Genomic DNA, 22,438 nt, shown 5'->3' with positions numbered 1-22,438 from the left:
TTCATTCGAATGGCCCTCACCAGTTACGAGAAAGAAATGCCAAACTAAATGTGACGTCTATTTGAGACTAATAACTGCTTACGAACGCCTAGTTATAAAGCAGCCCAGTCAATGAACGTCCAGTTAGCTACGAAGTACTGTAGTGAGTATTGTGACAAATTTAAGTTTTATCGATTCAACACATATTTTTCAAAATTGGACACTGTCTTGGCTGTTTCATAATTCATTCACTGCCGGCAGCTGCGGTCAATGAACGTTGGAACACGAACGGTATTCCAGTATCAGAGAGAAAAAGAGCGCAAAACAAAAAATGCAAGCACGAAATATGTGCTGCTACTAGGTCAGTCAAAACAAATAAATCCCGGAGCTCAGCATAACATTTCAGATTTCAACCTATCATTTAACGGGCACTGTTGAACGGAGGGTATTACGGTATGGTGTCAATATGTGTAGTAGGTACAGCAAACACGCTGCACCGCGTTCACGAGTTTGCACTTTAAAGTCAGTTAGGTTCAATTTAGAGATGATCAATAATACACAGTGTACAGAGGGACGAGAGCAGACAAGATTGAACTCTTTTCCAGCTTGTTTAGATCTTTTACTATTTTTCCCATAACCCTCATTCAATTTTATCTTAAGTTTAGAGTTGGATGAGAAATATACTTTCAATAGAATTTTAAAGTTACAAAATGACAGAATTGCTTGCGAAATTTCAATTTTTACAGGCATGTTCTTGTTAAACATTGATAGATAGTTTTTCAATAATTTTTAAACGTTTGTCATATCCAAAACATAAAGAACAATTATTGTTTGTTTTTGATCAAAAAATCAAATTTCGTCTTAATTAATTTGGCTCTTTTTTTTTTTTTTTTTTTTTCCTTTGGTTTGTTTTTTCCGTCGATCTTGTTTTCCGTGCTGAGCACCAATGCTACCGACGTGCCAGGAAGGCAGCTCCCACACCTGGACCCTACCTATCGACCCATCAACTCATGAACCGGGGACCAACGGCTTTACTTCCCATCCGAAGGAAGGCGTGATCAGAGATGTTATGCCTCAGAACATCTCGGCGGCGCCGACTGGGATTGAACCCAGGCCTGCTGGGGTGAGAGGTAATCACGCTTACCACTACACCACCGGCGCCGTTTAATTTGGCTCTATCTAAAATGAATCACAACAATGAATTTTGTTATAAGATTCAAGATGGCAGAATTTCAGCAAAACTGTGAATGACTGCCCACAACCAGCAATTGGGCAAAGTTTCATGCAAATTGGATAAGATCGCGTCTGATCGATTCGTCATTTGGCGTGGAATTCCTCCTGAGTTAAAGGCTAGCATATACTTATGTTTTAACACGTCACGTTGTTTAGGTACCGCCCTCCACAGCTAAAAAAAAGTAGTGTAAATTTCCGTTACTATGATGCACATAAATGGAGCGTCATATATCATACAAATTTAGATTATAGATCGTGTAAATTTATGAGACATGACATGCAATATCCCATATATTGTATGCAACTGTTCACTTTTGTTTGCTACATTTCTTGCAAGTTGCTAATTTACGTGAAAAGGAAGTAATAATTTTTTGGGATGTCATTATGAATTGGGGTATTAATCACGATTTCGGTTACTTACTGCTACCCACATGTGGCATTATTGATCTGCAAATATCATGTGTACTTAGGTGAGTTCCGCATATATAGCAGAAAATTGTTTTCTCCTCTGGGCAGTTCTTCCAAATCCAAAGATGTCCGTTTTTCCTGCAGTTCCAGCACAGTGGCGCTTGCACAGAACCTGAACCGCCACGCACATTTGGTGTTTTCCTGTCATGGTCGCCCCTCTGCCCTAACGCATTTACCTCATCCGACTCCGAGTCCGAGCTGTACGAATCTGATTGCTTCTCAACCTCGATGTTCTGAATCGCATTGACTCGACCAACACCTTCTCTCGTCTGCCTGAATACAGTATCATTGGCATCGATCCCGTACGCGTAGTACTCCAACTTCCTCAGATCCCGCACCGTTTGGCAAGCTAATTTTTAGCGGTAATGTGGGCGCATGTTGTCCCAAATCACCTCAAAAATACGTTGTTGTTCCAATGGTGTGCTTAGCAACTTATTTAGACGCTCAATGTACATTTTAAAGCTAAGGAAGGTTTCGTTACCGTTTTGCTTTCGTTCGTAAATTTTCTGACGGTTCCCCTGATCTCTGTTCGGGTTGCCGTACATGTATCGAATCCGCTCATCAAAGTCCTGTCAACAGTGGAACTCGTCCGCGTAGCACAAGTACTAGTTGTACCACGCCTCTCAGAATCGTATGGATTCTCTGTAACAACACGTCTTCCGCAATTCTGTCCATCCTTGCAAGACGACGCACTTTTAACAAGAAATCCTCCAAGGACCTGTCCCGACCTTCTCCACTGAAATTCAGGTGCCACTTCTCCATCCTTCGATCTGCGTCACGAATCTCATCGTCTCTTACTACACCGTAAGGTGGCCGCCGATGACGGATTCTTGCGAGAACCACCCTTTCCTCGTCGGAAAACTCGTCCGAACTGATTGTTTTCAAACCTCTTGTAGTCTTCTTTACGGTACGACTCGTGCTGCCTGCGTGGTTCATTATCTTGGCCACTCTCGTACCCGTGCGTTCGCTGTCCATCGAATTACTCCTCTCCTCCTTGCTCTCTCGGAAAAATGCCTCGACGCCTTCCCGGATGATGGTTCTGGTTATTCCCAAAACTATAAGGAACATGTCCTTGACCATATCCCAAAGTCCCTTCTCCGTTCGATCTGGCTTTCCGTTCTCCGCGTATGATTGCGTTCCTCTGAGTGGTAACGAACAATTTTGTCGTTATAGTACAAGCCACTTCCCTGAGCCTCGTGTCCTCCAGTTCTATCCTTCCTCTTTTCTTTCTGCGTCAACCATCTGGAAACCTGGCCATGGAACAGTCCTTCCCTGTTCTTCACAGTTTCTCTGTTTCCTGATCACTACCACACTAACCTTACTACTCCCAGTACAACGATCACTTCCGCTAATTCCTCCTACGGTTCCTCCTGTGCCCTGCAGAAGCAACTCCATTTTCCGCTGCAGATCTACAACCATAGCCTTCAACGCTTTTTCTCGTTCGCTAACTTTTCCTTTTGCGTCATTAACCGGTAACGGTGTCTTCGGTATCGCTCCTTTCTCTGTCTGGGAACCATTTTTGGTAGTTTCATCTTGATCCTCCTCATGTCCTGGATTCTGCTCTAGCCTGATATTGAACCTACTCAACTCCTCACGAATCTCATCCGTTAATTCTTTATTCGTTTAACTCTCCACCAATAGTGTTTCAACCGAGAGATTGCCCTATCGTCTATACCTTTTGCCAACTTCCCTTTTAATTTTCCGATCTTGGAGCAAATATGATCATATTCGTGATCAATGGTATATGTAGAGTAATAATCTCTACCATCTTTAGCATCTCGCAAGTACAAGTTCCTCAATAAACGGTACTTCGCCTCAACGTCATCTTTAGTTTCATCATATCTTCCTCGTATCCTTAGCTCATAATCTACCTCCTCATTGGGGAAATTTAGAAGCCATTGCAACAACAACAAAAATATCAAATCAAACAAATTGTAATAAATAATAAGAAAGCAATAAATAATTATATGGAAACTATCTAAATAAAATTCTAATTCTTTCTCAATTTCCCAAAAAGGCACTACAATCAACTCAATATTCAACAACTTTCTATAAATTCGCTAAACTTCAATCACACTCAAAGATTCTCCCCAAAACCAACAATTTTGAAAGAATTTTCTTTAGACATTATTTTTGAGATTTTTAGCTGTAGGCTAGTTCATTTCGTAAATTTTCGTAATTCATTTTGGAAGAAATATTCTTAAATTAATAAAACTATCAATACGTGAACCTAAAACTATTGATAATTCAAAAACCAAATTCCAAAAACCTGCAGTTGGGCGCGATCCGAATTAAAACGCGTGACTTAAGCGCCACTCCACAATGTAAATTTGTCTGGTTGAGACTCTCTTAAGGGCGAGTCCATTAAATTTCCTAGAAAGGATGTACAGATCAGGCACGCCGACTTTCAACTAACCATCCAAACGGGAAAACCCTATTATCTCCGTAAAGTCACAAACACGATAATCACTCAGAGAGTTGGTGAGAGCTCACCCATACCAAAATGACCTCTACGAAAGAGAATTTATCCTCATCGTCAGTCTCGTCACTTGCCACTAGTCGTTGGGACGGTACTAATGGATATTTTTGGTCGCTATTGAAAATTTAGTCAATTGCTAAATTTACGTATGGTCCCAAATTAGGGTACTTTAGGCCGAAATTACATACATTTCCCCTATATATTGTAACAGGACAGGATCTACGTCCAGTGTCTTAGTGAAATTAATTATTTCGTCCAACGTCGGTCTTCCAGCACCATGTCCAAAGCTGACTGACTGTTCATTGCATTACCGCCAATCATCTTCAATTTTGGTAACAACAGCAACCATACACGACCAAATTGCGGCTAGAGACAATGTGAGCAACATACAATGACGTGGACTCATTCATTACGGTTGCATAACTAATAGCAGCAATACTGCATATTTCCTGATTATTGGCAACATTTTCCAATGCTGATGAATTACCGGTTTTTGAAAAATATAACGCAAATGACAACCCTACCTGCAACTGGGAAATGTAAGATTCTCTTACAGTTTGGAATTTACAATTATGAAAAATCTGTAACAAAGCACCACATTTATAGATTCTGCACTTATCGCAAGACTTTTAATGGTAAAGATAAAACTTGTACAATAAACAATACCATGGTAGCAGCAGGTATACCCGCATAAACAGGAACCATAACTCGACCTGACTAAAAATGGTATATGGTATATTCTCCATGCTTTACCCTCAGTGAAATAGTCATGGTCATAATACATAAACGTCTGCGTTTTAATCTTATGTGTTTTATACAGTGTATCGCAAAATTGAGCGTACACCCTTGTGGATTTATATTTTAAAACATTGAAAATAGATTATTTTTTTAAAATCTTGGCTGGTGGTTAAACAGATATTTATTACTTTGACTATATGATTTAGTATTACTTATACGTGAAGTCAACGATTTACATAGTTGAAGATGCTAATTCCAAATAACAGACTGTAGTGGTAATTTTTATACGATAGATGGAGTAGATGAAAGCATAGAGTTGATAGTTCCGTTAGAGTACAGCGGTTCATCTCTCTTTACCAAACTCCCCCTTTGGAGAGGGATGGTGAGGGGTGTGTCCCCCCCGCCACCACTAGCAAAAAGAGCTGGTGGCGGGGGAGGGGGGACACCCCTCACCATCTCTCTCCAAAGGGGGAGTTTGGTAAAGAGAGATGAAAAAACCGATTTGTACCTTCCTTAAAAGTTGTCCTAGTTCGCTATTCTAATATCTATATACAATCTTCACACTGCCGTACTCTAACGGAACTATCAACTCTATGCTTTCATCTACTCCATCTATCGTATACAAATTACCACTACAGTCTGTTATTTGAAATTAGCATCTTCAACTATAGATATTTATTGATTTTTCGCTATAGTTTTGGACTTTATTGGAAGAACCAGTATGAAGTTAGATTTATTTGAGTAAAACGTTCGATTTCCAACTTTTTACCTATTGGACGAATTTTTGAAAAAATAGTGGAATATTAATGATCTTTATTATGATAAAAAATGAGCAAAATTTCAAGAAGTTTAGTTCATTGTAATTTAAGATATTAAGGTATGTCAATAAAAAAGCGTTTTTTCTCAAATAGCTCTTATTTTGAATGAACGCAACCAAATAAGCCCAATAGTGTACCACTAATTGATAAATGTATGATGGGGCTTGGGCTTGCATTGGGGCCTCCCTTAGCTCAGTCGGTAAAGGCAAGACCATGCTGGAGGAAGCTGGGTTCGATTCCCGGTCCGGTCTAGGCATTTTTCGGGTTGGACAATTGTTCGACTTCCCTGTACTTGCCACACAATCGGTCAGGAAATACGAGCAGTGCTTCATCGGCCTCATTGAACGAATAGCCTTCAATGAGCTAAGACTATCCGTAAAACTGAAATAATAGTCAGAAGGTAGTGAGGCAATTTGCTCTACAATTTATTAATCAAAAAATAAATAAACGATGTACATACGATTGTTATACGTCAATCTATAGCTTTCAATCTCTATTTTGCTAGAAACATGTTAAATCGTAATTAAATTTTACACATTTTTTGACAAATTGTCCTACATTAATTAATTGTCCTCCAGTGGTAGTTGCTAACATTGATTCCTATAATAGTGGAATGCATTGGTTTCGTATGGGTTCCACTATTATACGAACAATACTGCAACTATAATTGCAAAGGACTCAAAATCTTAGGTAAAATCAATAGTTTTCCGTAATTGTTGGGTTAATTTTATGTTTTAAATATGCAAATATACCGATGAAAAATAACCTTATCCTGTTTTCCCTCATAATTCCGACACAACTCTCATACCGCAACTATTGTACACCACTATTAATGTTCTAATAACCGTAAAACGTTATGGGAAATGATAAATAGTTATTCGGGTCACCTTCTTCGAATAAATCTTAAGACGCAGAACAATTTTTGAACATACCTAGTGGTATAAATCCATTCTCTCCGGTTCGCAGCAAATGGCACGAACAAAAACAAAACAGCAAAATATATAGTGTATAAAATATTGTGTAATATTATATGTTGTCCAGGTGCGCGCCGCAAACGAATGAAGGGCCGCCGAGGTTGCAGGGGAGAAAGCTTGGGAATATGGCACGTACCACTATATAAGCTGGCTGCAATCAACGCCAAGCCACGCCGCAAGCACTGACTGGCGCGATTCAGACGGTTGGTGTAGGACAATAACAGCTGCAAAGCGCGCACGCCCGGTCGATTCGCGAATGGCCTTTCATGTCTATCCGACTCCGATGGCAGTATACTATAGAACTCGTACACTGCTCGCGATGCCGTTGTTGGTATGCTGGTATGAACAACACCAACAGGTATGGAGAAAGGTTGACCATAAACAAGTCAAAAGGGATCGGGTTGAAGCGGAATTTCTTGCTACTACGAAACTTGTAGGGGAAAGTGGGGCCATCCGCCTAAAAATCAACTTATTGAACATATGTATTTTTCAAAAATCTATTGTAGGCTTAATGCTTGAGACGCCTACTTGAACAATCCACAGAACTTTTCTCTGGATTTAAATTTTTTTCAAGTCTAAGCCTTCTTAAAACAAATTATTGTTTTACTGTTCTACATGATTATAGTTTGTACTGCAGTTATGAATAAGGATTGAGACATATTTTCCTGTATTTAATGAAAATTCTCTGACGTTGTTATATGATATGATGATGTGGAACTACCACTCACTGTAGCAAGACAACTGTCGGTTGACTGTGGACTATCTTCGCTGTTCGACTTGATCATGTTTAATAACCTCTAATTGTACTCAATCTTTAAGAAGGGTCAAAAACGGTTTGGGTGAATCCGTGGGCAACATCTACCGCGGGATAAATGAGAATCTCCTTCCAACAACATAATCATATAACCAGTCAAAAAACAGGCCATACAACAGGAGAATGTTCCAATGAGTGGGGAGACGAGCCCGCATGCTGCTTACGAAATGTTAAAGACAAGAGCTGGCCTTCCCTAATAAAAATGTTATGGTTAATTTGCTTAACGACGTGTTCGGGGTATCATCCAAACCATTTGTGGAATTGTTCAATCATTTGGGTTACCGTTCGTTTATGATTATTTTTTATTAGGGTTTCCACTCTCCCCATCCATTTCGCTTCAACCGACAACTCCAGCGACCGAAAACAAACCCGTTTAATAGCACCCCGAGAGTTTCCAATAGCACCCCGAGAGTTGAATCAGAAAATAAGATTTATCAGAAGCTTATTTTATCTTCTAGTTAACATTCCTTCAGCAGCTACATAAATGCTCATTGGTTATAACACGATGAAGAAGCTGCTTGTTGAAAAATCGATCAAATATAACCTTAAATAGGCAGTAGTATATACATTTATTTTATTCTACCAAGGCATGGAATCTTTTTTCATCAACAGCATTCCGTAAATGATGTTTGCAGATTTTGTAGGTTTTGGTATTAGCTGCAACTTTTGTGAACAACTCAATTCTGTATATCTTATGCATGATGAACCAGAGCGGGCAGAACCGACCATTGTTTTTCAGTGAATGTAAATTACATTCACTGAAAAATAATAACAAGTTGTGCCCGCTCTAGTTCGTCATGCATAAGAGGTGCAGATTTGAGTTATCGACAAAAGTTTTAGCTAATATAAAACTGTACAAAAGCTACAAACACTATTTTACGGAATTCTATAGAGGCAAATGAATTTAAATGAATGCACGAAATGAATGTAAATGATTTGCCATGCCTGATTCTACCAAACATAATTAATTCTTTTCAATCTTTTTATACTAAAACTGTTCATTGTTGACCCTTCATAAATTCCCATTACATAATAATTCTAACCTGTTGTTTACTAGGTTGATCATGCCACCCAGTAAGGATGCTCATTTAAACCTAACGGGTTTATATCGGTTACAAAACAAACATTTAAAAAATCTTTTTTCATAAGAGTCAAAAGTTTACTTTTTATTGGAACTATACATGTGGTAAAAATCATTCGAATTTTTCACTGCATTTGGTATCATTAGCCATGATTTTCTTAAGGTAGCCAAATTGCCTCACTTTCTCCTATAGATCGTCGAATGGCAGCCACTGTAGCGGTGGTTGACGTGTTATTATCAAACCCACTTCTAGGGTACAGCAATATACGGTTGTACAGGGTACAGGTTGCTGCCTTATCTTTGATAGTAAGAAGACTAACCGCAAATGGTATCTTTATTATCATAAACCAGATAGCACGGAATCCAGAAAAAATAATACCGACTAAAACTCCATCCGCAAACAATGGTACCTTTCTGTACACTGATTTATAAGCAACATTTACTTTCACCATCGTTGGTTGTTTGAGGTTGTGGAAACTGTCATGTTGAAGGAGTCGATATCGAATAAGATCCACAATTAACTCGATCTATGTATTTCCGTATTGTGAGTTGATAGGCGAGTGTTAGCAAAAATTTAGATCCTCATTAGTAAGTTTGAAGTCGAAACATTAATTAAAGCATGAATTTTCAAAAGGACGTGTCTGCTTTTGTAACCTAAGATTCAAACATCATAACTCCTATCTCGCCCATATGTTGAGAGGTTTTGGTGTCATCGGCGCACTTAAGTGCGCAGAAAACACCAAGATGATACATTTCTAAGACAGCAGCATCTTTCCTGGATCTCGGTTCTACGACACGTTCGAAGTCTTCACAAATTGTCTATGAAAATTTGCATTCCCTTTAGAATAATTTCCATTCAAAGAGTTCTTTTCAGAATTATGCTAAAATAAATTTTCTTTATAACAGTTCAGAAATTCTCTATCAAACACTACAAAAAAAATCTTGAAATTCGTCAGAATTTTAAACTATTTTTAAGAATTCTCTGAAGCTTTCATTTATTTAATTCGCTTGAATTCTCGGAATTTTCCGTAGAATTCCCATCTCCCGTAGAATACAATTCACCTCAGAATTCTCGAACAACAATTGAAAAAGGCCTATCAGCTATTGTGAGCAAAACTTGTACAGTATCCGATCGATTTTGGCAACAAAGCCACAAGCCGTTCGTTTTTGGCACGGGGTTCGAATGGATTTTGAAATAAATGGATTGTTGCTCCTTGTGAATAAAATTCTTCCCATACATGAGAGTCAAAAAATTCAAATCCAAGACCGAAATTTTTCTCTCACGAGCTCAATCTCTAAACATGCCATGTATATTGATGCCAGACGATATGTGATTTTCCTTTCACAGGAAGCCCTGAAAAAAGGTTGGAGCCCTTATTTATGCAATTAGATGTACCATCCTGGAGCGGATCTTGGCAAGCATTTTTGTCGTCGAATACGTAAGTAAGAAGAAACTCTAGATGTTAATCTAACTGCATATATTGAGGTACCGAGGTGTTTTGATCGCACTGCCCTCTGTTAAGAATTAACGGAACTAAGTGTATGTGTAATTTCCGATAGATATCACAATTAAGAACAGCAGTGACATCTGAAGGAAAATGAACGCAGAAGCATGGTAACATGATTAATTATCTTCAAATTTTGCACAGAATAATCATAAAGTTCCCCTCTAAATTCTTCTGGAAATTGCTCCGTAAAATTCTCTAGAAATTCTTTTTTAAATGCGCTTGGATTTATCATCGGAATTTACAGAATTCCTTTGGAATTGGACCCTCTAAAATCGATTCCCAAGGAATTTCCAGAGAGCTACTTACATTGTTTACTCTGAACTCACTCAATTGACTTGGGAGTTCTAGTTAAAACGCTCTTAGAGATTTTCGAAAATGTTTTCTGAATTACCTTGTTTTTATTCCGCGTTGACTTCAAATTCCTAGCTTTTCGTGGTTTTTCCCAATTTCCTTGCTCACTGGTCACCTTGTATTTTACATATAAAACACTTGTCTTTAATCCCATTTTTAATTTGCTTTAAGTACATTTTTAGATCCAGTTTTGCAAGAAAATTACTCCGGTTAATACGGATTCCTCCGGTGGGAAATCATATAAACTGTGCTTTTACCTCCAAAATTTGTAAGTTAATACCATCTCAATTGCAAATAGCAGCATCATCACAATACCATAACTTCACTGATAAGCAAATTTTCCGAGCTATCCAAGTTTACAAGGAAGACCTAGAATACACAATAAAGCCACTCTGTGCTGTCAAGGAATTACTTATCGACGTATCTTTGAATTATTATTCAATCATAAAAGTGCTACTCCAAGCAATAAAAAAAAATCTATCCTAGCAAGACCATTATCCTAAATTCTCATTTAGTTGATTCTCTGAGCTGTTAAGAACACAATATGGAACAAGAACTACAATCATGCAAAAAAATCATCCTCTTCTCTTAACTCTCTACCATTCTTGGATCTACTCAAAGGCAGACGCTTCAATCTACTCGAAGGTTAAATTTTATCCGACGCAATTAGGTGTAACATCTAGAGAGACGCACATACCCATTTGGAGGTTAAGTTTTGAAACAACCAACAACGTCTAGCGTCTAAGGAAATGGATACCGAAATACCCTTTCATTTGAATAATTTTTTCTCAATTTGCAAAAATGCAACATCGAGCATTGAGCAACCACAAGCTCACAACTCTACTTAAAATTTGAAATGAAAAACCATCCCCAAACTACACCGAGTAATTAAGTTGTTTGAAACTAGCAAAATCAGCCGTACTTATTAAAAAGTTTCTGTGATTAAGAAATATTTCCCTGAATTTCTAGGTCCAAAAATGAATTCCCTGATATTCCCTGATTTTTCGGGTAGTCGACACCCTGTAATATATTATACAGTGTCATCCCGTTTTAACAACACATAATTTTAATTTTTTTAATTAAAACTGTCTAAATTCAATTCATGTTACTAATGGACCACCCTTTAAGGATCACAAAAAAACAACCACCAAGTCCCATCAAATCATTTGGAATTTCGTTCCGATCCAACATTCGTTTTCAGAGATATGCCAAAAATGTGAAAAGTTTCGCTCTTTTCAAATGTCGATGAAGAATTGCTCTACCAAATGGCACATTCATTCAACAATAAAATTGAAAGCACAAATTGAATCCACAGAGAAGAGTAACACGGAGAACCGCAATAATCAACAAAATACGAATGGTGGAAGCAAAACAAACTCATATCAATAATACATAGCGATAAAAATGGCTAACTACCATAATACAACAAATCGTTTTCAAACAATCCGACTGCGAAACAGCGCCATCAATCGGTAAATGTGTAAGTTTTGCTAATGGCGAGCGGATGGTGCAGCCGTCAAGCAACACAATCATTAAGTAACCACTCTACTTCAGAGCTTCAAAATTGAGTATGTTTGGAGAAAGCAATCGAGTTTTGCATTCATAATAGATGTCGGCGACGTTTTTACGTAACCGTTGTTTAACTATATTTGGAAGTGTCAATTTCCCGTTACTTTTTGGAAGGTCCCTAGGATAAGTATTAGCATCAAAAGCGAACCGAGCGACCTTGTGTCGAGTCGTAATGAATGGGACTTTTCTCAGCCAGAAAGCATAATGAATGCCAAATGATTGGGTTAAATCAACAGTCGACAGGTTGTAACAAAAAAAAACAAAAGGGGTTCAAAAGATGAAGTCTTCTGTAGGGAGAAATACTCAAACTGCAAAAAAAAAAGATAAATGGCACCCACAGCAAAACAGTTTCATTGACCTTTTTTCTCGGAAAGTGAAATTTACGAAATCGCAGCGTTGTTGATGTGGCGGCTGACCGTTGTTGCTTTTTCGGGATTGTGAAACGAATTATAACGGTGCATGTTGTGTTTTTTTATGCGAGTGCTGTTGTTGATCGAGTTTGTGGCCTTTTTGGGAGGTGACTTAAATAGTTCAATTTTGGAACACGCAGAACAAAAGGCAGATGCAAATTGTTTGTGTTTCTATATGAGAAATGTACTGGTGTTAGAGTTAACTCCCCCTAGCTCGATATTGTAGGGACCTTCGAGTTAAGGAGTTGATTAACTTACAACAGACTAATAGTGGCAAACAACAAATTTCCGGTCAATATATTCTCAAGGGGATTCTTTAGGTATTACGTATTAAGTACAAGATTCTTTAGGTATTATTATTTAGAGACACTAAAACCGGGTAGAGACGAATAGCAAAACCAGAGGAAAATAATATCATTATTTACTATTAATATCTTATTATCTTATTGGTACACACTTTCGGTAAAAAAAACCGTCTTAGATCGGTAATGCTAAAAATTACAGATGTTTCGGTATTTTCTCGCTTTATTGCTGAAAACTGTAAATGAAATGACCGAATTTCGGTAATTTCATTTTAATTTAACGAAAACGGTAAACTTTTTTACCGGCAGGTCTGTAAATCAGCTTAATCACTGACTTCGGTGAAATATTTTACTGAAGTTTTGGTAGAAAAAGCATTCCATTAGTGAGTTCGGTAACGGTGTCGGTAAACGTCAAATCCACCATATTGCGATTTTCGATCGACTTTAAAAACGTTCGTGTTTGTGAAAAATAAAAAGGTGAAATTATAGAAGCTGATATGCAACACCAAGATGAGCGAATCGCAGGTATTTTCCGTAAGTAATTAAATTTCTTTTTTTTTTAATTAAGTGTTTTTATGTTACTTCATGCGCGAAGTTTGCGATTTTCAGAGTTGGGTGGAAATGCTAACATGTAGCTTTAGTGTGATAATTTATTAGCTAGAAAATGATCTTTAGAAGAGGGTAGGTGGATAGTTCCGTTAGAGCACCTAACCCGTACAATGTACGCGGAGATTTGAAGTATGTCTTCAAATCTACAGGCTATGGCCGATTTTGTTGCTTGTTTTTTTTTTCTGTCGGTCCAAGTTCCATTCCCTCTGGCGACGATCTGAAAACAGCATTTGGAATCCTTCCGACAAAAACTTGTTTTGTTCATTGGTGGAGCAATTTGCAACACTAACACATTGATCATGACTGCAGCCAATTTTTTGCATGGGTTGCAGTGACCGCCACCTTGAAGCAATATTAAAGCAAATTACAGTTGAGTCGGTTACATTTAAAAAAAAATACAGATCTCTCGGTAATTTTCGATTTGCATATCGTCCTTAAAAATTACAGTTCTCCGGTAAAGTCGACTACAAATCAAGCAATGTACATCGGTAAACGTTACCGATCGTTCGGTAAATTTGACAGCTAATTTTGCTCGTCCAGTTTACAGATTTTTCGGTAATGTTCTCGATTACCGAAAACATTACCGATTGTTCAGCTGTTGAAAATTCGGTAAATGAATTACCGAAGTCGATGATTTTTTCTAAATTTTTTCCACGCACATTAGATCCGGATCGGACGCGTTGCACAAAGTGACAGCAAAATCTATTGTCTAACTGTCAAATTTACGTCAACGCAACGCAAACGGATCTATTGTGGGTGGCCCTTAAGGTGTGTAAGTTGTGCGCTATAACAAGTTCAAGTTAATAGCTTATTCTGTTATCAAAGTATAATTTGCTGCTAATTGCGATTCAATAGAATAAGCTATTAATATGCCATTAAACAGACATATTCTAGCAAACGGATTTATTTTATTTTTTTAATAAACGATCAAAGAGACAGACTCAGTTCAATCTTTATTCAAACTACCTGTTCTTCTTAATCGACTGTATTCCGGGTAACTAAGGCCCATTAGAGGCCAGACATCCAGGTCAGTGCTGGTAAATGTTAACATTTTTTCATCTGATCTGAAATTTTTCAGCATGCAAAAGCACTGAAGAAGAAACGATCTCGCTTATATTTGTTGACAGTCGCAGAGCTGATGCAAGCATGTGTACACTGAAAAATGTTTTCACTTAGTTTCTATTAGGAACACACATAATATTTTCCCAATAATAAAATAATGATTTTTATCTGAATATCACATAACTTAAGAAATTATATCCGGAGTGCTTTGAGATTTGGGCGTAATTGCTTTTGTAAACAAACACGTCAATTACTGATTTCTCTTGAATAAAAGCTCAATCTCACAAACAAACTATACCAAATGATAGAGGAATCATTCATCTACCTCATAGTGTTATTACTTTTCGAGATTGAGCTTTTATTCGCGAGAAATCGGTGATTGACGTGTTTGTTTACAAATGCAATTACGCCCAAATCTCAAATCACTCCAGATATGTAAGTAATCATATATTATTATTATTTAGCTTTATCAAGGAGGCTTTCAGCCTTGGGCTGGTTCGCCTCCAAAAAAGTAATCATATAGATTTCATTGGACACACAACGTTTATGTGATTTAGTTGTGGAATTTCCAACTACAGGATCACATGAAAGTTAGGTGAAATTCACATGGATATTTTCCACTGGTTATGTAATTTATTTTTTGAGTGTATGACGGAAAATATGCACTCATAAAATAAATCACATAACCAGTGGAAAATATCTTTTAACTTTTATGTGATCCAATAATTGCTAATTGCACCACTAAATCACATGAACGTTATGTGTCCAATGAAATCGACATGATTTCTCATATAGAATTTCTTATGCTATGTGATATTCTGATAACAATCATTATTTTTGTTATTGGAAAAATATTATGTGCGTTACATTTGCGAAATTAAGTGAAACCATCAAATAAAACCATGGTTTCGGCGTTAACAAGTCAATTATGCGTTTGGTACGAAACTTCTGTTCAAAGTCTACCGAACGAAGTCAATAAGAACGTGAAAAACAAAAAAGGCGTTCTGACCGAATCAAATCCGATAGGCCGAAGTGAATTCAATTGCGTTTCAATGCGTTACGCCGAGTTTAGAATCATTAGGCCGAGTTTGGGTCAAGAAGCAGTGTTAGATTTTTAACAATATCTCAGCATAGTGTTACTCTATATCAAATCTTACGATATATTCGGAAAGTTAAATAAATTTGGAAGGCGTCTGCAGTGAGAATGTTCCATTTTGTGAAAAAAAAAACCGTTCGAACAATAGAGGCAAAGGGTGAATTGTACTTAGTAGGCACAAAATTAGTACTAAGTCACTATTTTTTGCCAAATTTTAATGTCTATGCATTGGACTGTTTACTATTCATTCTTATCTTATGCTTCCATACTATAAACTTCAAATATGTGCGGTTATTAGGCAGAAAACAGCAACATTCAAAACAATACAAAACTGTGTCACCGTTTTGTGTTTTTCCCCAGTACAGCTTAGTTTGTTTTGGTTTGTGGTAGGTGCCGATAAAGATATGTTAAATTTTCAAATGTGATGTTACAGTAGTAAACCAGTACTGATACCAGCACTGATCTAGGCTACTATTAAATTATGTGGATGTGTACGCTCTATTCTTCGTGCCAATTCACGCCAAGCAGAGGTAAAGGGCGAACACGAAATTATTGCGACATATTCAACAGGGCATAACTTTTTTACCATTGGGTAAAAATCAACCAAATTTTGCACACTTTCTCATTGATGTGTATTGTGTACATGCTGTCAAACTCGAAGTCGTGTTTTTCGATTCAACGAAAATGGAGGTGAACCAACGCGAGTTGGAGAACAAATTCTTTCCAAACACCTGGAATTTCCTGACCTGTCGCACCGGCAGTTGGGAAAAATGTTGAACATTCACCATTCAACCGTCTCCAGAGTGTTGAAGCGGTTCCAGGAGCGGTTGACGTTGGACCACGGCAAAGGAGCTGGAAGAAAACCGGGACCGGAGAACAAAAAGACGGAGGGAAAGATGAAGCGGATGATTAAAGCAAATCCCAACGTCTCAAGCCGTGATTTGGCTAAAAAGATCGGCATGTCGCAGAGCTACGTCCAGAATGCAAAGAAGAGAGCTGGACTACATACATACAAGGTACAGAACTTCCCAAACCGCGATGAGCAGCAACAATCGACGGCTAAAACTCGGGCACGGAAGCTCTACGAGAAGATGCTGACAAAATATGGCTGCTGTGTGATGGACGACGAAACGTATATAAAAGCCGATTTTAAGCAAATTCCGGGGTTGGAGTTTTTCACCGGCAAGAGCAAGTTCGATGTGGACGACAAATTTAAGAAGAAGAAAATGTCGAAGTTCGCCTCCAAATATCTCATTTGGCAGGCCATCTGCTCTTGCGGACTGAGGAGTGAGCCTTTCGTGACAAAGGGCACAGTAAATGGCGAGATCTACAAATCTGAGTGCCTCGAGAAGCGCCTTCTGCCGTTCTTGCAGCAGCACAACGAAGCTCCGCTATTTTGGCCAGATTTGGCATCATGCCACTATTCTAAAAGTGTCCTGGAGTGGTATGAGTCCAATTCTGTCCATTTTGTTCCAAAGGACATGAATCCGCCAAACTGTCCGGAGCTGCGCCCGGTGGAGCAGTACTGGGCAATAATGAAGCGGGAACTTCGGAAGAGCAAGAAGACAGTCAAAGACGAGAAGGACATGTTAAGAAAATGGAAAAAAAAAACTGAGAAACTGGTACCGGATGACACTGTAAAGACTTTGATGGAGGGCATCAAGCGAAAATGCGTTCAATTTTACACTCAAGGCTCCATCGATTAACTTTTCTTTTGATTTTTGAAGTAAATATATGTATAAAACTACCCTAAAATTTTGGTTTGATTCTAAACATTATAAGAAAATTGGCATGACATTTTCGGTGTCGCAATAATTTCGTGTTCGCCCTTTAGACGGGGCAAGATGGTCACCCTAAGGTTTACATAGTTTTTAATCTAATCTCATCTAATCTAATACAAACGCAGCCAGTACGCGAAAGCATCCTGGAAAATGATAATGTTAGATAAAGCCAAATAATTTGTCTTGTTAACATTGATGTTTGCAGTATACCTTTGATATTACACAACCATCAAATCGACCAGGCCTACTGCGTTGCATTTGCCGCAAAGATGATTCTGTGAAATGATTCGAATTTAAATAAATCTATTTAAGGTGATTCCATTCTGAAAAACTGCTATGAAATGTCACACATGGAGACCTCGGTCGCTTCTTGACCTTAAGATTGACATCGCTTTTATGTGTAATAACTGCAATTAATACTTTCAAACATTATCTACCCTAGTTCATTCATGTATGTTCTAGCACCTACGCATTGATACCAATTTTACCAGCTACCACGGTTATACAAATAATGCAAGTAAAAATTATGAATAATTATTAAAATTAAAAATTATAAATAATTAATAAAACTAAAAATGAGGGGGTTAGAAGGAAAGGGGTTTAAGTGACTTTGATCGATTCTCTTCATCAAATTTCTCTTTCGGTAATAATTCAGCTGCAAAAACATCCCTTGATTCGTGTGCCATTCTGGATGCTACACGGATAGAAATTTCCTTATACTTTTTGGCAATTTCTATTATGAAAAAAAAATGTATAAGCAGACGCCTTGTAAAAAGTTAATGAAGATCATGTGTCAAATGAAATGTATAAGTTACAAATACGTTTTATGCATTCTTATAAGACCTATGTGGGTTGTCTTATGGAATGTATAAGGCTAATGTTGTGGCAAAAATGTATAAGTGAAAAACATGAATAAAATAATTGATTTTCGTTTCGTGTGGATGAGAACCTCCTTTATCAAACTACGTGACAGAAATAGCGCAAAATCTGTTTATAAAGCTGTGGCTATCAGAAGAGAAAGTCAATGAAGAGAATCGATCAAAGTCACTTACACCCCTTTCCTTCCCAAGTAGCACACATATGTCACACAAAGTTGCAGCAACTTGAATGTGATTAAAATTAGTCCTATATCAGTTACCTCAACCGGTTTGTGACAAGTGTGCTACTAGGGTTCTAACCTCCTCAATTTCTTGATAGTTATTGAATATTTCTAAATAATTTTTGAAACGTTCCATCTTAGAAACATTGTTGAAATGTAAGTACCGTCAACTTTCTACAACTCGATATCGAGTTATAGAACTATAGTAAATATGCACTTTATGGCTACTGTGATAGCCATCAAAGCGAGTGTAACGTCAACACATTCCTACCCATTCCTTTCTTGACCTGGTTTGAGATCACCAGTTTTTACACGAGGATGATTACTAGTCCCACGCATCGTCTATTGGTTCTCTGTGTATTTAAAGCTAACCTGGCAATAACAGAGTTGCAACCGTGGGCGGTCAATCATGCTCATGCAATTTATGGCTACTGTGATAGCGATTGTGTATGGGATTCTTATTCTATAACTCGACAGTATCTTCAGTATCGAGTTGTAGGGCGTTCAATGTATGTGCAGTTTCTAAAAATATAGGACTTTTCCTGTAATCTTTAAGGGTATTCACTACAAGTCAGATCGCTTGATTCGCAACCAAATAAGGTCAATTTTTTGGAGAAATATCAGGTCCTAACTTAGAATCGACTGAGCTGTGTGGAACAAAAACAATCATTTGAATTACATTAATGTGTACTTCGTACAGAAATCCGCCAAAAGATCAAACAAATCGGACTTTGTGTGTGAAACGTATGCAGCATTTTACTTTTCTAGCTTCAGCTGGTCAAATTTGATTACAAATCGTTCAATCTCTAGTGAGAAAATCTTTCATTTTGTTATCTTCTATCTTAGGTCCTAAGTAACATTGACCAATTCTCTCCGTTGATTTTCTTTTTGCATCCCTTCGGCCATGTAAAGTCATTTCCAGCTATTTTCAATGTAATACGGCAAACACGGCAAGAAACGTTTGTGAAGCCAAGTGGTTATCGAAAGAGAAAATCGGTGAAAAGAATCGATCAATGTTGTTTTGGACCTGATCCATTGTTCGGATTTATATAAATTGAATGTTCAGTGATAAAGAATTATTTAACCTTCTTCATGCACGGTTTTTCCAGGCCAAAAATGACTAGCAAGGTTAATAAGTAACTACAACAAATGTTTCTACAGTGTCGTATGATAACGAATGCTTTTGACAAATTTCTGGTGATCAAAAAAGAAACTCGAGATCAATGTATACGTAGTACATGTATAATGTATGTTTATAAAATAAACAATTATATGAAACAAACAAGAAAAATGCAGGTCATAAGATCGTGAAACGGAAAACATAAATATTCTATCTTGCCGCATTGGCTATACCCGCTATACCGGATCTGTAGAATAACAATCAAAAGAAACTGTAATACCATTTGCTTTCGTTTAACCTACTAATACACTCAATTCTGTTTTTACGCGATTTTTTCCCGCCTCTATATTTGATCGTGTGATCTCGAATTGCAACCAAATTTGATGCTAAAAACTACAAAAATCAACGAAAAATATGGTTTAAAAAAATCTGTAGCCATCCATCCGGCATGAACGCAAAATCGAAAAGAATAAAATAGCGTAAAAACAGAATCGACTGTACTCGCTGTTTGAAGATTGAAGATATATGATGCATATTCAATACCCAGCCGACTGGAACGTGCATCCAGCTTCTGTGTGCCTCAGTGAAAGAGCCCAACCGCATCTGTAGTCGATTAGGACGGGAGCACGTGTAGTTACTGCATATGTCCAGATTAGACTCACCTGGATTTTTACCGAAGTGCTGCCTTCGAATGTGAACGATTTTAGATTCGGTTTCAGCGTCAAGTCATAATGCTCCGGAACCACATTGGTGGGCAATCGTTGAAAGGCCGCTTTAGACGACATGGTATCGGATTTACTGAGGCTGACAGATGCTTCTTTCCCGTCACTAGCACTTTTACAATCTGCACTTTTTTCTTCACTTGGATGATCACTCACACTACCACCAGGATTTGTTACGGTGCTAGAATGTCTTATCAGACTTGGATGTAGAACACTGTTATTCCGATAAACGCAACCACATTTAAACGAATTCTTCAAACTGTTTGCAGCCACTCCAATAGACGGCAGACCGGTGTGAATAAAGCTGTGATTATGACGACGTTGATAATACGATCGATGCTGCAGTTTCTGGGACACGGCCGGTGTTTGTTGTAAGTGGAATGCCACGAGGTGATGGTCTGAGGGCCACGAGGTAGCGGGTAAAGTGCGCGCTAGTGTCGAAAATATGTGTTTTTCACGCAGAAACCTCCACGAACGCCACGGAGACAACACTGTCGCTGATGGTGCTTGCGATGATGACAAGCGAGAAATGCAGTTTCGGCTGTGGCCAGGTTCAGCAGCAATCGAAGAAGAACACAGCACTCTTTTACCGGATGTTTTGCACTGGCTCTTCACCGTTTCGACCCGAGCTGTAAATGAGGTAGAGATACAATGAAGAAGCCGATATTTGGCAAACGATTTTTTGTGGGTTCAAAAGATTGAATATGGGACACACAGAAAAAAAAGGAGAAATACAGATTATAGAACACAAGTTTGCCTCTCCGGGACACACTCACACGGAATAGATGCTCACTGCGAAAGGCAACGCGAAAGACTGCCGGCGAGAGCAAACGTACGCAGCGAACAGACCCTTCTCCTGATGGTTGGCGTTGGCAATTTGACGTGCTCTCACATTTTCAAGAAAAAAAGGGGATATTGGAAACTAGTAGGCATGGACGGATACCATCGCATCATGTCGCTTATGGCCACTCTACATTAACATATCGTCCGGCCAAATTTAAATTAATTTTTAAAAATGGTTAACGAGTTCATTTCTTGAGATACACTGGAGTCGGTTTTATGCCGTGTAAAAACCGACCAACCGAGATTGATAAATTCAATTGCATTTTTAGATGTTTGGATTATGATAGCTCATGTAATGTTAGTATGCTAGGGTCAATATACATTTTTTAGTTTCTGTATTTAACACGAGGGGGGCGACTCTATCTACGATGCAAAAAAGATTGTTTTTGTGTGGCTAGCTGTGCACACGCTGAGTAGATAGAAAGAAGATTGATGACGATTCTGAAGATTTCCTGCAAAAAGATTATGAGCGATGCAAGTAGATGCGACAAATGAAAGAAGATTTTTCGAAGATTGATTCGCTAGTATGAGATTTGTTGAGCATCTAAACTTGAGATTTAGATGTGTCGCCCCCCTCGATTTAACACCATTTTAAGACTCCATTTGCAGTAATTTCATAGCAAAACGATATAGTGGTTCTCAGAATTTCATAAAAATTGGTCGTTTTGTTCGTTATCGCAAAATATTAGACCCATATTTCTCGCGTCACTTTTCAAATAGACCAATGTAACAAATGTAAACCAATCGAGTTAAGCGATACAAACTATTGCTCTTCTATCATTGTATGTGATACAAAAACATCCATCCAAATTTACTTTCAATTATTTAAGATAACACTAGTTTACAGCATTTTTGAACTCAGTAAGGTGATGATCATTTCCAATGCAAAATCCTACGCTGAATTCAATGCCGTGGTCAGAAAAAAATAAAGTAGAGCCATTTTTGAGATATACAAAATATTTGATTTTTTGAATTTTGGACAAAAGTACGATTACTAAAATGTCAATATCTTTGGAACTAGTGCACCAATTTTAAATCTTTTTTATGAAAATGAAGCTAAATAAATTTGCTATCGTTCACTAGAATATTATGTCTTAATTAAAAATTTAATTTTGAAGGCATTTAAAAATTTACAGCATTTTTTTTTATTTTTCCTGCGAATTTTCCATAAAAATCTTGTTTTAATCAACATTTTTAATGGGATAAAAAGATTCAAAAAATCATTCCATAATTGACGGCCAATCTTTTTTTTTATATTAATTTATTTGTACACGCTCAATCGAATAAACTTTACAGAGCCGAGTTATCATTTGCATTATACATGATTAATGTCTTAAATCTAGAGTTAAAGGAATTGAACCGATTACTCGCGGTCGTCTCGA

The 22,438-nt window shown here is 37.7% G+C and overlaps 1 protein-coding gene across 1 annotated transcript in view; it reads right to left on the bottom strand.

Moving 5' to 3' along the window:
* Positions 1–22,438, bottom strand: part of Psa (puromycin-sensitive aminopeptidase) — a 48,115-nt gene that overhangs the window by 9,825 nt on the left and 15,852 nt on the right. The window contains exon 2 of the mRNA XM_065218541.1: positions 20,154–20,842. Within this exon, the coding sequence (XP_065074613.1) occupies positions 20,154–20,842 (689 nt within the window). The remainder of the gene's footprint in view (positions 1–20,153; positions 20,843–22,438) is intronic.

Source organism: Ochlerotatus camptorhynchus, unplaced genomic scaffold (assembly GCF_037179485.1).
Source record: "Ochlerotatus camptorhynchus isolate MF236.1 unplaced genomic scaffold, CSIRO-AGI_Acam_v1.1 ptg000089l, whole genome shotgun sequence".
Taxonomy (NCBI): Eukaryota; Metazoa; Arthropoda; class Insecta; order Diptera; family Culicidae; genus Ochlerotatus; species Ochlerotatus camptorhynchus.
Note: the sequence above shows the minus strand (reverse complement) of the source record. Positions and strands in the feature narration are given on the sequence as shown.